This window comes from Panulirus ornatus, chromosome 38 (assembly GCF_036320965.1).
Source record: "Panulirus ornatus isolate Po-2019 chromosome 38, ASM3632096v1, whole genome shotgun sequence".
Classification (NCBI taxonomy): domain Eukaryota; kingdom Metazoa; phylum Arthropoda; class Malacostraca; order Decapoda; family Palinuridae; genus Panulirus; species Panulirus ornatus.
In genome coordinates, this window is record NC_092261.1 from 8862858 (window position 1) to 8881509 (window position 18652).

The 18652-nt window shown below is 42.2% G+C and overlaps 1 protein-coding gene across 1 annotated transcript; it reads right to left on the reverse strand.

The window, feature by feature from the left end:
* Positions 1 to 298: 298 nt before the first annotated feature.
* On the reverse strand, positions 299 to 12804 carry LOC139760889 (vesicular glutamate transporter 3-like). The gene is made up of 10 exons (XM_071684631.1): positions 12644 to 12804; positions 10544 to 10764; positions 9895 to 9979; positions 7607 to 7843; positions 7204 to 7412; positions 6431 to 6556; positions 4233 to 4386; positions 3687 to 3842; positions 2985 to 3064; positions 299 to 1874 (listed from the first exon to the last, which is right to left on the reverse strand). Exons 1-10 carry the CDS (start codon positions 12657 to 12659, stop codon positions 1710 to 1712), a joined length of 1449 nt encoding a protein of 482 aa, XP_071540732.1. The 5' UTR covers positions 12660 to 12804; the 3' UTR covers positions 299 to 1709.
* Positions 12805 to 18652: the final 5848 nt, after the last annotated feature.

Here is an 18652-nt window from a genome sequence, read left to right on the forward strand (position 1 = left end):
CCGTTCCACTGGGTGTGTGTGTGTGTACGTTTCGGTGATGAGGGTTTGGGTGGTGTATCTGATTCTCTTTTGTAGTTCAAGGTATATTACAAGATGTAGGCGGATTCGTTAGGTTTATACATTGGAAGTGTAACTGTGGATTATCCGTGATGTTGGGGGTACCGTCGCTAACCATGGTTGACTCTAGGGTCCTTGGGGGGGGGGGGTGGTGGTTGGTTGGTTGGTTCGTATCCTGGGCTCGGCATTATAGGCCTACAGCCAATACGAAAAACATCTACAGAAATAACACGCTTCGAGGTAATATTCTCAGTACTTTATTAGTTCTAATCTCATACATTTCTAACTCATGTCACGATGAGCACCTTGTTATACGGCAATTGTGATAATTTAACTGTAGGTAGGGGCAGATGGTTGTGATTTCGCATCCATGGTGAAATACTTCGTTGCTGTTGTGTGTTGTGTCGTATTTTCGGTTCTGTAGGAAATATTTGTCGTGTGAAATGGTCCTCAGTGAAAAAAATAATCTTAGGCCTAAGACAAATATTTTTCTTTTTGTCTTTAGGGAGCCCAGCTTAAATTCTGGAGCCCCTGATCAAGTTTTGACTCGTGATTACCGTACCTAGTGCGGTCAATTGTGTGTCACCGAAAACACACTCAAGCACCATCCTCTCGTGTTTACCGAAGGTTGACGTGTTTACAGTATATGCCGATTGACCCTGGTAGGCTTGTGGTGACCAAGTACATACATACGGACCGCTCAAAAAGTGAACAGCACACATAAGTACCGTGAGTATGATATTACCAGACTGAACGCGATGCTTTTGTTGTAGTGAAGAAGCTGTTGCTGTAATAAATACGGAAGTGTTCTTTTCTGGCTCTAGGAATTGTATGGGGAAGGAGTGACGACTTGATAGTGAAGGATGGGGGTCAGAGGGTGGTGAGTGGAGACTCTACGCATAGAATTGAAAAGTGGACATGAATTATAGGCTCTGTATAAGTTAGGTTAAGTCTGTAGATTTTGATATAATTGTATCTTTGACGGTTTTGATACATTCTTCCCTTTGTTGACTTTTATTGGCACATGGCCCACACCCAACTCAGGTGATTATCTTCCCCTCGGCGCTGGTCGATATACGAATACCTGGCGTAGGCTGGTGTGTGTGTGTGTGTGTGTGTGTGTGTGTGTGTGTGTGTGTTTATACATAGGAGTAAAGACATGGTAGTACGTACAAGGGTAAAAGACCGGGTAACATAAGAGTGTAAAACTCCCTCCCTGTAACACGGAAATAATCACAATTAACCACACACTTTAAAGAAAGAAGAGAAAGGGCTGATCCAGTCTCGAGTAGTATAAGAACATGCCGTTTTGATGTGATTGTGCGAGACGAGCCGGCAGTACACAGAGATGAGGAACGATCTTCGTAGTTCGAACAGATCGAGATGTTTACATCCAGTCTGACGCACGTACATTAGATCAGACATTGCCTCGAGAGTCACTGAATAGTATGGGTGATTCTGTTGATTACAAAGTTTGAATTGCGTTTAGCGACCTCACTCTCAAGTCCATTACTGGTGTAATGCAGCAGTGACCAAGTCTACCATGTTTCATTCGTTGGAACCGAGAGAGAAAATGTGCCAAGGTCAAAGAACCTGCATCATTCCTCTGGAGTCACAGAGCGCACGCGTGAGCTTCCGTCGCTGTTGCCGGATCACTCGCTTCTCTTCTTTGTCGTATCAGGCTGCTCCTCTTCGCCTGGGATGTTCTCGTAATAGTTCCACTCCTGCACGTCGGCTGTAATGCCAATGATGTAGACCAGACTGCAGAAGAAGTAAATGCCTCCCGTCAGCAGGAGGTTGATGTTCCAGCCGTTGGGCTGCCGGGGTAGAAGGGAGGAAAAATGATATCGTTAAAGTAGTACAGCGTAGAAGGGAAACATTTGATAGAACATGGGAATTATGTCAAACCCAGTAATGTTTCTACACCTCTAAGGGTCGGTCGATGAAATGAGTACCTGCCTCAGGTTAGGATATATATATATATATATATATATATATATATATATATATATATATATATATATATATATATATATTTTTTTTTTTTTTTTTTCATACTATTCGCCATTTCCCGCGATAGCGAGGTAGCGTTAAGAACAGAGGACTGGGCCTTTTTTGGAATATCCTCACCTGGCCCCCTCTGTTCCTTCTTTTGGAAAAAAAAAAAAAAAAAAAAAAAAAAAAGAGAGAGGGGAGGATTTCCAGCCCCCCGCTCCCTCCCCTTTTAGTCGCCTTCTACGACACGCAGGGAATACGTGGGATGTATTCTTAATCCCCTATCCCCAGGGATAATATATATATATATATATATATATATATATATATATATATATATATATATATATATAGCGTTAATGAGATCAATATTGGTCAAATATCGAGTTCAGTACCGTATAGACCCTTTGTATCCTTGCAGCTAAATCCTGTCCGGTATTGAGTGAAAGAAAGTAATATATTAAGCTGACGTGACATGAAGTTAGTATAAGTCAGACCCGATATACTTAGATCCATGTATGTACCTCAGGTTTTGTCAGTTGATATGAATTACTTTGAATTTCAGGATGCTCAACACAGTTGATTTTTTTTTTGCCAGGGAAGAAGCCTGATGAACGTCATTATGACGAGACTCCTTAGGATCCGGAAAGGTGTGGGCAATTGTCTAACATCCAATGAAATGGGCAAGAGATTATTACTGCTTAAAGGTTACAAGGTTATTTAGCAACCCCCCTAAAACACTTGCTCCATGAAATGTGAAAATGATTAAACATCTGCAGCACATGATCCGTAGACTATCCTGGGCACATGTGAGGATTGATTGATATCACTGGGATAGAAGTATGAGGAACCTGGTTAGGGTGATTCTATTGATAGTATCCCCGTGGTATAGACTGAAGGTACCTGGGAGGCTTGATGGTCGTGTTCCTTACCAGGGAGATGAGGAAGGAGGTGACGATAGGTAACAGGAAGCCGGACACGCTACTCAGTCCCAACAGGCCAGTCACTGTTCCTGTAATGTAAAGCATTTGATAAGCTATCAACCCATCTGGTTCGTTAATCCCACACACACCTGAGAGGCTTTTCGAGCCTTCACCTTCGTGCCGTGTATCAAAATTTCCAGTTTCGTTAGCCGTTAACGTTAAGTGATCGTTAACCGTTCATCTTTATGGTTTGTCCACCTAGTCTCTCACCATTTTTCCCGTTCACCACTTATTCACCTTTCACCCCACGTCACTAGCTAACTGTTTACCATGATTGGTCAAGGGTTCGACTTCATGACTGGTTAACGCAACTCACTTTCATTTCGTCTATCCATTTCCTTATCTTATCTCCCTCACCTCTACCATGGCACCCAAATGGAGTCCTTGCTACGTCTCTTCGTTGTATATCAACTGACATATTTCACTCCTGTGTCTCCCGTGATGATGTGATTATTACACGAAAGTGCACTTGGGAACTTATCGTGTTTCATTTTCCCCAATGGACTCATAGTTCACTCACATATTTATAAATATTGTACTACAGCAGTTCGTGTATGTGAGCCAGTGGCACATTTCAGAAATATTACAGGCGAAATTTGTGTGTGTGTGTGTGTGTGTGTGTGTGTGTGTGTAGTGATGAGGAAGCCTTACCGACGTAGTTGGGTGCTATATCCATCGGCGAGAGACTGAACGTGGAGACGGAGGAGCCCATTCCCAGTCCCATTAATATTATCATCGCTCCCACCACATTCTTCCGACACCCTGCCCACACAGCGCCCGCCGAGCCAACCAGCGATATCACCGCTCCTGCAGCAGGTGAAATGTGTGCATGTGTGAGTTAAGGTTATCTTCCTTGGTTCTCGTGGTGGGATATAGTGGCACACATGTCGGTCACTGGAAATGTAAATCCCTCTCCCGCTCTAACTTACAGTGACTGAACTGTTTGACAACAGGGGGCAACGGGAAGTCCTTTTTTTGTCACCTGTACTTTAACCTGTATTGAATGAACTGGTGCTGTTAAAAAGTGAATATTGAAAATATATAATTTCATCTAAGAACATGTATTCGGAGTAGTGAAAACATGAAATAATATTTTGGTTCTTGACACAATGTGGATATGAAATCAAGAATTCTAGGGTAGGTCTTTTCCCGTTTGAGTGGAAGAGATGTACATCCCTGTAGCAGCCAAGGACTCACCAGTTCCTTGCATGACCCTTCGTATGTTGACCTTTGACAACACTTGATGACGGAGGAGAATATCAGATACCCAGCCGTAGAGAGGACACGCAATCCAAACGACGCACGTTAGAGCTATGAACGCCCACCCCGAGGTTTCCAGACTCATTCCAATCTGCAGTAGATAGATAGATAGATAGATAGATGAGAGAGAGAGAGAGAGAGAGAGAGAGAGAGAGAGAGAGAGAGAGAGAGAGAGAGAGAGAGAGAGAGAGAGAGAGAGAGAGAGTCCTTGTATTCATTGCTGAAGAGGCTTTTTTCAACTGTTTTATGTAGTTTATTACAAGGTAATCTTTTTTTTGTACTTTGGTTTTGCTGTTTCGTTTATTTTACATTATGTCTCTCATCTTAATATCATATGGCTAGGTAGTCTTTCTCCAGATTGTATCGTGTAGTGAACCGGCTAGGCTATGGTGTGGGTGTGTTCTGCCGAAGTAACGGTGATTTAGAGTGGCTTACATTCCTTTTTTTTTTTTGATGACTCTACCATGGATAGTATTCCACCACCCGAATACTAGCTGTGTAGATTTCAGCCTAAAATCAGACAAGAGCCTGAGAAAAGTTGAGCAGGACGCGAAAACATTAACCATATTATATATTATTACAACGCTGCGACAAGGATGTGTGTGATCATGTCGCCGTGGTTGTACAACCCGTCTGTGGACGATGTGGTTGAGGGGAGTTCAGTGAGAAGACTTTGAAGCAAAGACACGGACGGAATGTGACGGAGGCGTTGTTGGGAGTGGGCTGGGTTATGGTATTCAATTTGGGGAGAAGACTTGGCCTTGGTGGCAGACGGGAAACTCCGGAGAATGGTGACAGAATTTAGGGAGTTGCTTTAAAAGACAAGATGGTTGAAGGTTGACGTGAACGACGTTACGATAGTGAGATGCAGCAGAGGGGCGAGTTAGATGTTTGAGCTACGAATTGAAATGGAGATCTGGAGGAAGTGGAGTGCTTTAGATACCTGGAAGTGATAACGCGACAGAGAGAATGGAACTGTGGTTGCTGAAGTGAGTCACAAGGTGGAAGATTGAGTAAAGGCCTTTGTTTGTGGACATATATAGTGCAGGAACATGCCCTAGATATTTCTCGACATGTATTGGGCATGAACATGTCTTGGATGATTATGGAATACATAGTTCATGAACATGCCCTGGATGCTTATAGAATGTATAGTGCATGAACATGCCTTGGATGTTTATGGAATATGATTCATGAACATGCCCTGGATGTTTATGGAATGTATTGTGCATGGACATGCCCTAGATGTTTATGGACATGTATAGTGCATGAACATGCTCGGTTAGATGTTGTCATGGACAGCTGATGTATGAAGTTGGCATGAACATGCCCTGATTTTCTGGATGTATTTGCATGACATGCCCAATAGACATTTTCAAAACTGGAACACTGTTTAGTGCTAACATGCCTTGGATTTTTATGACAGATGGTGCTGCTTGAGAAGTCCGCTTAGTCGACATTACTCGATCATGCCATGTGCAGATACTTGGTGACCTTGCAAAGCTATTGTTACACACATCTCGCGCAAACTTATTCAATTGACAACAGTACTGCAAAAAATCTATGGATATGTAGAATTTCGTTCAGAAACATGTTATTATTGCTCTGATCCGGTCAGTCATGAGTGGCCAGACATTTTCATAGTTGCCCATAATTTTAGACTTCACGATGTAGGGCTTCATGGTTAATCGCGACAGATCCACCCCATAACAGAAAGATCAGTGTCTATTTTTATCATTAAATCACTCAATGATTACTAACCCTATTATAATAATTGTTTATTCAATTTATTTAATATATTTTTCAAACTTTACAAATCTACATTCTGCGGTTTCTCAGGGAGAAGACAGGCGATATCGCGACAACACTGCTTTCCCATAGCTGTCGTATAAGGCGAGGGAGCTGTGGGCATGAAATGCCTCCCTCTCATTTTTAAATTTACTCCAAAAGGCAGCAAGAAAGGGGTCAAGTGAGGATATTCCACTAAAGCTCAGAATCCTCTTCTGAAAAGCTACACTCGCTATGCGATGGCAAACGTATAAGATATATATATATATATATATATATATATATATATATATATATATATATATATATATATATATATATATATATATATGAAGTACGGAACGTACCTGGTTTACGAAGAAGGATGGCGTCTCCGTGACTAGGAAGGTTTGGAGCCACGCATTGCTGAACTCCGCCAGCAACAGTAAATAGATATACCCGCACCTGAGCAAGCGTCCCCACGGTACTCTCCGCTGCGCGCCCCACCACAGCATACGAATAGTACCAGTTGTTGTAGAGGGTTCGTAGATGAGACGACACCACATGTAGATAAATGAGTAATTAGTATAGAACATATGTTTTTATATTTTGATACTTATTTATAATTACCGCGGGACCAGTTTCTGTCAAGTAGTCCTGGTGTTACCCAGGACTTTACTGTAGGCTGCTGCACCCAGAATCTGCGCTACTTCCAGAAGCAGGAATATGTTGATTCCTGTGGAGTGATAAGTTGCTTGTCGAGACTGTACTCCCTTATAAATCCTTGCCAAAGGTGTCTTTTAACTTGCGGTTGTATTTCAGACGTTATTAATTACAAAGACATTTGGATAATTTTTTTTTATTGAGCACAAAAAGAAAAAAATATTTTGGACAGTTATTGAAAGTCTTTTATTTTATTCTTTCTCTACTGTCAAGTCAAAACTTAACCCTTTTGTTAGCTGTGAACCATTTAACTTCCGGGAAGCTGTAAGTTAACCCCAAGCTGAATAACTTTAAGCCTATATCGAGAGGTTTTAGTCCTACAATTAAGGTTTTAATGTCGAAATATTCCCAGTTGTCTTTACCGCCTCTCCTTTCTCTCGCTCTTGATTACTTCCCTACGCCAGGTTGATGTACTTACCCTGGGTTGGGTGGTGATAACAGACAGCAAGCGTTTCTCCTTGTTGGAAATGAAAGGGTGTTGCTGTGGGCTGTTCCTGACGAGGAGGAGGCAGAGAAGTGTCCAGACTATAGCGGATATACCGCTGGCCCAGAACACCCAGCGCCAGCCTAGCCAGTCCACCACCCACCCAGACACTCCTAGCGCCAACAGGGCGCCTAGCGACATTCCTGCTCAGGAAGTAATGTTCCATTAGGATTTACATTGACAGTGTTTACACTATGTGGCCAGGCATATATTTGTTTTGGCAAGGAAAAACGTTTTTATGTCCGTACTGGACAGTTCACGTCTTTCTTGTCACTAGCGTGTTAACGTTACACTTGTGGATCGACTGTTCGTTGAGGCAGATGTGTTTACAACTCACCTGAGCCCGTTAGGGCTATCATGGTGGAGACCTCGGTGGGCAGGGCCCACCTAGCCAGAATGCAGAAGAAGGCAGGGGTGGCAGGGCCTTGCATGATGCCCATCAAAAGGCGCACGCCTGCTAGGGCAAGTGGGTGGATCTGGGCGGCGACAGGACTCAACATGTTGAGCACACCGGACAACCCTAGGCTGACGCACATCGTCTCCCGCGCACCAGCCACCTCCGCGATGCGACCACCTGTTGACGGATACACGCGTGAGATGCGCTGCCAACAAAGTATTGACTACTCTGACGCAATCTTAAATGCCCTTCAAATCAAGGAACGAACGAACACACACACACACACACACACACACACACACACATACACACACACACGTGTGTGTGTGTGTGTGTGTGTGTGTGTGTGTGTGTGTGTGTGTGTGTGTTTGTCTGTGTAAAAATGTTTTCTCTGCTCCAGATACGAATCTGCGTTATCTGGTTCTGCTGTCATTATCCCCAGTTGAGGGCGTATGTGTCAGCATTATCAGCATTAAGTGATATCAGCCCACACCTAATAAAGTAATTATTAAGTTATGTAACTCACTGTACAACACTCAGCTCAGGGAACCAGTCTTGCTGTGTGAAGTCCAGTAATAGCATTATACATATATATATATATATATATATATATATATATATATATATATATATATATATATATATATATATATATATATATATATATTATGTATTATCCCTGGGGATAAGGGAAAAAGAGTACTTCCCATTTATTCCCTGCGTACCGTAGAAGGGGAGGGAGGGGGAGGGGGGACCTGGAAATCCTTCCCCCCTTTTTTTTCTTCCCCCCCCAAAAAAAAATGGAACAGGGAAGGTGGCCACGTGAGGATATTGCCTGGAAGGCTCAGTTCTCTGCTCTCAACGCTCCCTCGCAACCGCGAAATGGCGCGCGCGCACGTGTGTGTGTGTGTGTGTGTGTGTGATCATTTGTTCATATAAGCATACGCATGGTGATGAAAAATATTTTTCAGTTGGTGTTCGATAGATTTCCAAATGATCGATACGACTCGCGTCTCAGTAAGGTTGGTAAGGGCGAATGTGAGACAAATTTCCTTAAAACTTATGGTAACCACATCTTATGGTTATAGTCAGGATAACTTGTGGTAACCACACCTTATGGTTATAGTCAGGATAACTTATGGTAACCACACCTTATGGTTATAGTCAGGATAACTTGTGGTAACCACACCTTATGGTTATAGTCAGGATAACTTATGGTAACCACACCTTATGGTTATAGTCAGGATAACTTGTGGTAACCACACCTTATGGTTATAGTCAGGATAACTTATGGTAACCACACCTTATGGTTATAGTCAGGATAACTTGTGGTAACCACACCTTATGGTTATAGTCAGGATAACTTATGGTAACCACACCTTATGGTTATAGTCAGGATAACTTATGTTGTGGCAGATGACGGGAAATATCTCTAGCGTTCGATATCTTGAATTATCATGAAAACCTATGTGGCTACTAATGTGTGGCCAGACCGATTGAGATTTTTCAGAATCCTTTGATGTATTGTCATGCTGTTTCACGCAAAAAAAAAAAAAAAAAAAATGGTGATATACACTTGCTGGCACACGGGTTTATCTCTTGAGGTTTATGATTAGATATTATAGCCTTTCTTTTTTTTTTCCAGATACTTCATCCAAGAACCTATAGTTAACATTAGTAGAAATATTGAAATTTACGTAGTCCTTGATAGCTTACTGACGGCTTATTACGCTTCATTTGAACAAGAGTTTTTGTGTTGGTTTAGATAATAAGTATTGTTCCGACGTTCGAAGGTCGCACAGATCAGGCCTCTTATTCTAGTAATGAATTAAAAGTCTTCGGAGTTTCATGTGGAATTTGTCTCTTCTGTACGGGATATTGTTCCAGAATAATGCCACGATGCCAGAACAGCCTAAACACATCAGAATTAGAGCGGTTATTTTTCAAACTGTAACGTTTGCAGCGCTCGTTCGACCAGCGCTGCATCGGTAGGACTGCTTGCTTGCTTGTATTGGGTGTGTTTTCGTCGCCTAAATTCTAAATTATTTAATCCTTTTTAAGTCCTTATGGAATCACCGTTGCTCCATTCCTAGTTCACGAAAGTAAGGAAATTGATGAGCGTTTTAGTGCTCATCATTCATTTATTCGTCTTGATTTCGTTAAGTCTGTCAGTTTCACATTTAATGAAAACATGGCAAGCACTGTGAAGAAGGAGAGTCAGAACTTACCTACGGTTTTGGTTACGAGGAAGCCCCAGAAAAAGGTGCCCAGAACGATGCCGTTTTCCCGAAGAGTCCAGTTGAATTCCTCGTCCTGTAGGAGGTTGAACATGTAGATATACAAGGGAACTTGAGAGAAAACCTGCAGGCAAGGCAGTGACGAGGCTGAAGCAACTGAACACCAGATACTATTGAGGATGAGAAATGTTTCTTGCTGACGGAGGCGATAAGTGGATGCTTAGTGAAATGGTTTTTAGTATAATACGAACCACTGCAGCCTACAATATATCCCAAGGATTTGGATGAATTAGAGATGAGAGTATAATACGAACCACAACAGCTTATAATACTTCCCATGGATTTGGATGATTTAGGAGTGGGAGTATATACGAACCGCTGCAGCCTATAATATATCCCATGGATTTGGATGATTTAGGACTGGGAGTATATACGAACCGCTGCAGCCTATAATATATCCCATGGATTTGGATGATATAGAGATGGGAGCATATACGAACCACTACAGCGTATAAAATATCCCACTCAGGGAAACAAAATTGTAATTTGATGTCCCAAATTTTTAAAGTGACTTCCATATTAATTACTCTAAAATAAGAAAGTTTAATGTACATTCATAGAAAACTACGGTTGGGGTTACCGTGGCGTGAACAGGGTTGTATGAGGCGTTGACAGCAGCGGTACAAAGCTGATCTCTGTTGGCGGTGTTGTTGGCGTGGTGGGTGTTGTTGACCATGGCCACAATGGCCACACTGATGCTGAACTTCAGCAGGTAGTCGATGGTAAAGCCCAGCAGGCAGAACGCCACCACCACGTACCGCAGCGGCAGGCAGCAGCGCCAGCAGCAGCCTCCTCTGCTGTCTGCAAATGCAGGGTTGTCATCGAACATCCATTTTATCCGCGAACCCGAAAGGGAGTATGAACAACTGGTTTTGAGCTGAGGAAAAACATGAAAGCTTCGTCTTGGACTAAGATGCGAGGGGGAAAAGACTTCTGAAACTTTCTAAAGTTAAAAGTAAGGTGTATGTACATTGTGCTAGACTGTGTCACACGCCTAGATTGTCATCACCGTAGATCATGTACACTGTGTTGTACATATTATCACCAGACTAGATTATGGATTATGTCAACATCATGATACACCACCAGTGGATGTCACGGACAGTTTCGTCAACAAGAATGACCGACCATATCAACATCACTATTCAAAGCCTAACATTAGATTACTGACGGTGCTATCAGAGTGCATTGCTCTTTATCCGTATGACGTACCGGCTGTTCCCATAGTTCAGCAAAGATTCATTATGACGGGATCAGTCATGGTGAGGTTGACATGGGGACTACTACTACTACTACTACTACTACTACTACTACTACTACTGAGTCGTCACAAACAGCCCTAACCCCTCCTTGGCGTCCATCTTGCCGAAATACACACCAGTTGATGCCACAACGCAACACGTATTTCGTGTGATCTTAGGTGCAGTTGATATCATTTGGCTTCGCCAACAATCAACATTATTTAACCACTAACCTTGTGGGTGTGGGTGAGGGGTTATCCCCACCACATTTACCTTGCCCTAGCCTCACGACGTAACTCAGCCAGGGAACAATTTATGGCGTTGGAACGAATGATGAAAATATGTGATCTGGCATTAAAGGATCCGGTGACTTTACTGGTTCACTGAGTATTTGCCTCACTGCCCTTCGGTGGCTTTTCTGAGTAACGCCGGCCACTTCTGCTCGAGAGTGTTCATTACTCTCAGCGTTAACTTACAAAAATACACCATCGTTAGATACGTAGTGTTGTATTGAGTAGGATGCGTATTTCTTCTTGCTTAATTTTGAAACCGTACGAACAGCACAGGCTCCCCATTACATGGTCGTAGATTGACTTCTGTATTACTAGCCTGAGACTCCTATGTCAAGTAGTTTTAACGTTAAGTGAAGACTTATATATTCCTGAGCGATGCATTATAAGATAGGCTAGACTGTCGGTACCCTAGATTAGCGAATTACTCGTAGAAATGATAGAGTATATGACGTAATCATTGCTAGAATTCGAATCCTGGTCACGGCATTTGTTCATCCTTTCTGTGTGTGTGTGTGTGTATATATATATATATATATATATATATATATATATATATATATATATATATATATATATATATATATATAGCGACACGAATGGATGAAGGCAAGCAAGTATGAATATGTACATGTGCATATATATCTGTGTATGTATATTTATGTATATGGGCGTTTATGTATATATATATGAGTGGATGCGCCATTCTTCGTCTGTTTCCAGGAGCTACCTCGCTGACGCGGGAAACAGCGGTTATTATGATAATAATAATGACAATAATAGTAATGATATGTATATATATATATATATATATATATATATATATATATATATATATATATATATATATATATATATATCACTATTCATACTCTAATTCTGGAGTGTCTTTTGCTCACTGTTACTGATGAAAGGAGACGTATGAAGGTAATGAATGAGTCGTTCAGGCACTATGAAATTTTTATGGTGTAGAATTTTGGTAAATGGATGAGCTACGTTTCAGTCGTTCAAAGGCTTTTACGCAGTTAGATACAAGTGAATGCACATACAGAGACTAAATGGGAATATTCATCATATAGCCCCATCTCTGGTTACCACAACCACCTCTACAGTTACATGCACAGTGAGGACAGGCATTTTAAGAAGTACCTGCGTTCGTGCTCATGGTCGTGAGCGATGAGTATGTTTTCCCTTGGAAAGACCGTTGACACGAGCCGCACCAGTGGTGGAAGCCGTCGTGCCGGGCGATGAACTAGCGGTACGATCGATATTTGACCCTGCAGAGATACACGTCGCCAAACATATCACACAAACGCAACGAGATCGGCCAGACCACAGGCAGAGGAGGACTCCTGGTATCGTGTGATAAGATTAGGCTCCCGCCATGAACAGCCCTCCTTTCATGTAGTACACACAATGGGTAGTAAATATGTCATGCTGGTTTTTCTTTATTGTAATCAAATCCGAAAGGTGCAATTAGCGCTGTTTCTGTTATATTTCTCTCCTGTGTCTCCCCTGATGATGTGATTATTACACGAAAGTGCACTTGGGAACTTATCGTGTTTCATTTTCCCCGTCGTTAAAGGAATACGTAAGAATTTCCAGTAAACATAACTATATGAATCTAAGCGGCATAACGGATAGGAATTATACCGAAGGTACTGACATCAAAAGATAATCTTCCACATATAAAATAAATTGTATGTTATTCACTGGCATAACAGTGTTCTAGTCCAGAGAGAAGGAAAAAGTCCCTCCTGTTTTTGTCGTATGGAATAAAATCATAGAAAGTGGCACAAAGGCAGCTCAACTTCACCACAATATAGAACCCTGGCAGCAATTTTTCCCACAGCCAAAATGTAATTTGGTATCTGGTATTGGCAGGAGGAGGGCTGCCCGGATACCATCTGCCTCCAACAATAACCCGCTGTCGGCAATTCACAAAATCGGAATGCATTTCCCGCAAGGACATGTATTGGATTTGGCATCAAAGTGCGTGGTTAAGAGGGTAGCCTTCTGACATTAGTGCAGGGAGGTGGGGGGGGGGGGGGGGTGGTCACTGAAGGGTCTGGGATAAGGTGCGGGGGGGAGGGGTAATGGAATGGGGGAGAGGGATATGTGGTCACTGGAGGCAGCAGGATTGAGGTGCCGAGTAGGGGGTGTGAGGGAGTGGAGGGGGTGATTATTGGAGGATGGAGTAAGGTGGAGGGGAGAGGTTATGGAGAGGAGAGGGGTGGTCATCGTATGCTTGGCTAGGGGTAAAGGTGCGGGGAATGAAGAGGTGAGGGAGTGTAAAACTCTCCACACGTACAGATACATCATCACAGTCATGAGTACGTTCTTTTTTAACTTTGTATTTGAGTTTTCAATTCTTAAATAATTAATTACCATCTTTGCCTCAACATTCTTCTTAAAAATGATAATGACATGGAAGATAGTATTGTAATAAGGGTGAATTAGTGGGTGACTTCAAGTTTTCGAAATGTAGTCTGTTCCAGAGGACTGTGTTATAAGTGCCGTGTTGGCATTATGTAGTAGAAAGTTGTGTTATAAATGGTGTATAGGCATTATGTAGGAGAGAGCTGTGATATAAGTGGCGTGTGGGCATTATGTAGCAAAGAACTGTGTTATCAGTGGTGTGCGGGCATTATGTTGCAGAGAACTGCGTTATGAGTGATGTGTGGGCATTATGTTGCAGAGAACTGTGTTATAAGTGATGTGTGGGCATTATGTTGCAGAGAACTGTGTTATAAGTGGTGTGTGGGCATTACGTAGCAGAGAACTGTGTCATAAGTGGTGTGTGGGCATTATGTAGCAGAGAGCTGTCATATAAGTGGGGTGTGGGCATTATGTTGCTGAGAACTGTGTTATAATTCTTGTGTGGGTATTATGAAGCAGAGAACTGTCATGTTAGTGATATATGGGCATTATGTAGCAGAGAAGTGTGTTCTATATAAGGTGTGTGTGTGAATTCCTTTTCAGGAGAGCTGTGTTATAAGTGATGTGTAAGCAGTATGTAGGAGGGAGCTGTGTTTTAAGTGTTGGGTGGGTATTATGTAGCAGAGTTGTGTGTTGTAAGTGCTGTGTGGGTATTATGTAGCAGAGATGTGTATTGCAAGTAGTGTGAGGGCGTTATTTAGCAGTAATGTATGATGGGTAGCATACCAGTCAAGATAAATTGTTTGAAATAGTTTATGTCATAGTTTTACTCACATGTTAGCCATCTTTGGAGAGACTCAACAATAAACGAAAAGATATTCTAGTGTATGTGTCCCGGATGTGCAATTGCGATCATTGCTTTCCTTTCCTTTCATGTAAAAATTACTACAGCAACATCACTTGCGAGAGAATAATCACATTTATAATATGTGGAAGAAACCGTTTGCCTTCATATACACTGCCTTTAGGATTCCAGTCATTGTGTTCGAAAATGTTATGATAAATCGCTAAGTAAGGAATAATTAGATTAAGTAATTTTCTACGTATGATTATTCTGGTTCATGTTGTATACGTAGAGTGTACCCTAACATTATAAGATTCTCATTTTCTCTGAAGAATGTATTTATAGGGGTAACTATATTATTAGTTTTTCCCCGTAAATAGATAATATATGTAGGTTAGTTTGTGTGTAAGGTGTTGTAACTCTTATTATCCCGATTGCCTGTCAAGTTTTAGCATAACAATGGTCTGATAAGAGTAAACGTTGTCCACCTCTAGCTAATCACTGGAAGCTGACGAAATGCAAGGAAATATAAGGCAAAAGTGTTGTCATCTTCAATATGTAATTATTGTATTATTGATAAACATAAATGAATAAGTAAACGTTCATTAGACTATTTATTTGTGTGAATATATGAAGGTTTAGCTGGATGGTGGGTGCGATATGTTGACCTAGATATCCTCTGTCTCCAAATTCTTGAATAGTATTCCCTCCTGGATAATATGCGAGTATATACAAGCCAGGACCAGGCTCCTCTTTTATGATACTTTTACATCGTCATACTAGTGGTATCGCGTAACAGACTTCAGTGCCAATAAAGCTTAATGTAAGACTTTATGTGCTCCAAAAGTTTGGCTTCGTGACGTTCCTGTACTTAGAAACCTTTGACATTTTTCCTTTTATTTATTTTTTTTAATATTGTCGTTGTTAACGCTTGTGGAAGGCGACCTATACGTATAGTCGATACCCTACAGCTGGTATTGTGCTCCCGCTGACGCCGCCAACGGAAGCAAGAGTGGCAGTAGGACCGTGTGTCCTGACTCCCCTGTGTCTGTGGTAACCACAGAGTCTGGGGGGGAGAGTGATATAGACAGGTGACTAGACCACTCATGACTGAGGTTGGTAACGTGCCCGGGTAACGTGTGTCCTAAGTGAACACCTTCCCTTTATTGGTTCGCTCCGTCAGGATATTCGAAAGCACCGTGTTACACAGTACACATCCCTCTCCCTACTCCTCTCTCACCCACGGAATGATAATTGCCTCAGTCTCAAGACTCGATGCCTAGTGGCCATGGACGATTGTCTTAAGGCTTGAAAGTACATTAGTAATCGCGTTTGATGGTGGTTAACCATCTCTGTCAGTGATACGTTAGTTGCCCATCAAGTGCTGGAGGTGTGACACAGGCTCTGGCACCCGACCTATGGTGTAGTGCCGCACGTAGGGCTTGATGAGCCGGCATGTGGGCTTCCACAGGGGTGGGATTTGCACTTTATTGCTGGGAGGAGAGGGTGTGGCTGAACGGTCTTTGGGGGGAGGGTGTGGCTGAACGGGCTTTGGGGAGAGGATGTGGCTAGACGGGATGTAGGGGAAAGGTGTGGCTGAAGCTACTGGACGGGGTATATGGAGGTGTTACAAAGGAGAGGGAGGTGTGAGAGAAGAATACGTGAGAAAAATGAAGGGATGGTTGGGTTAGAAGACCAGTGTATAATAGGAATACGAGTAGGGGTGAGGATTGGGGTGGGGAGTATGAGAGAATAACGTGTGAGAGCAGGGTGCACAAGGGAAGGAGAGGGAGTGCGTGTGTAGAGGAGGTGGAGTGGGAGTGTATTTGTGTGGAATGCATGGGTAGAGGGCAGAATAACTCCTCTACGTATTGCACATTTACTGGGAGTCTGGTCGGTCACATGTCGACTCTAGTGGCGTCAAAGGAGCTACAGAGGTGAACACCACAGTCATTAAACTACACCTGTGGAGAAAAAATGATTTAACTCAACGTGGTAAAGAAATCTACCCGAACCTAACTTTATCACACCCAACCCGTGAAAACGCCTAAACCTCACCTTACATCATCTGATATAACGAGGTGAATGTACCTAACATATAACCTAACTTAATCTCGTTTAATCTAAAGCTATATATATATATATATATATATATATATATATATATATATATATATATATATATATATATATATATATATATATATATATTCTCGAACGTATATAAAACACCCCACGTTGTTTTTCCAGAGTTGTTTTGTTTCCATGTTTGGCGCCCTCTAGGCACTATCAAAGCCGGCTTCTGATTGTTCATTTATTTTGCATAGTCCCATTGTATGCATTCTCTGTAAAAGAGATCCTGTGAAAGTCTATGTGTGGTGAGGGGGGGAGGAGGTATGTGTGGGTTTTTGTACGTGTGTGTTTGGGACGGAGTGCTAGACTGGGAGAGGGATGGGTGTGTGTGTGGGAGATGGGGTTGGGTCGGGGCGTATGTGATGTTACAGGAGATAGGTTGGGACTGCTTGTTCATGTCTTTGTATGTGTTTCGTGGACGAACTGAAGCGGGCTGTAGAAATACTTCCAGGATGGTGATACAAACGTGAGACTTGGCAGAAATGTCCCTTAAACGCTGCTATAAAGAATATAGTAGCCTCGTAAATACTTCCCATCGCCAAAGGGACTCCATATCATACCGAGGTACCAGCTTTGATGTATTACTCAAACTAACTTTCTTGAATGTTATGGAAAAGCAACTTCATATAGGAAGCATCGTCTGGTAAATTCAAGGTAATTTAGACTTGTCATAGGGGCTTGTAATTGGTGAAAATTAATCAAGCAGATGTAGCCATTGATTAATATTTCGTAAGGGGTAATGATGGGGTTTATTTACGCACTTTCACCAAGGGAATGACTTTGAAGGAAAACTGTTTTTAGAGGAGAAATTTTGATTACATGTTGGGTCGTGGGTAGATATGCCCGGGTGAGTTAAGTACTTCACTATTGGTAATGCTGGTTCTCTCTCTGTCTCAGGCTAAGTGGTAATATATGACGTCAGCCATGACTAAATGGTTTAACGTAGCATTCATGTGTGGTGAGTGACTCTCGCCCCATTGTTCCTTCTTGCGGTGCTGGTGTTATAATGTTATATCATCAACAGAGTCAGTGTAATGCATGTGCATTTTGAATTCATGCTGAGTGGGAGTAACAGTCTTCCCACACACACACACACACACACACACACACACACACACACACACATTAAGGTAAGGCACACATGAGCAGTATCATGTGAGGGTGCTGAAATATGGTATGTAAAGAATGACATATACCTGCAGGACCCGATGACGATGCGATGTGAGGAAGGTTGTCTTTGCTAGGAGCCTTTATGTGCTGTGGGCACTGCTGGTACTCCTCCACCACTTGTCTTACCTCACCTCACCTCAACACCTTTGACATACGGGTTCTTCACCACACGTTCGTCGAAACTGAACCTCAAGCCTCCTGCAACAAACTAGGTTAGTCTTCGTCTGTTTTTTTTTTTTTTTTATCTCTTTAAGTTTAAGTGTGAGCGTTCGAGTTCCGTAGCGACGGTTTGCTTGAAGGCGAGAGAATCGCTTGTCCATTTTAGCACTACCTACCTAAGAGTAGATAATGCAAATGTATTCGTATTAGTGAAGAGTCGACTTCGTATTTAGCAGCATATCTCTCTCATGTTTAGAGAAACGACGAGCCTTTCCTGAACAATGATATATCTGTATATGTTTTTGTATGGGATTTGGGTGCAAGGTTGCATAATGCTGTCGTGATTACTAAAGCTGGTATACAAGGCGAGCCAAGTTCTTTATGGGCCCACGTCCAAGTATGGATGTGAGAGAGGCCTCTGTTACCAGGTCCTCACACTCTCCAGCGATGGGTGTGAGAGAGGCCTCCCATTA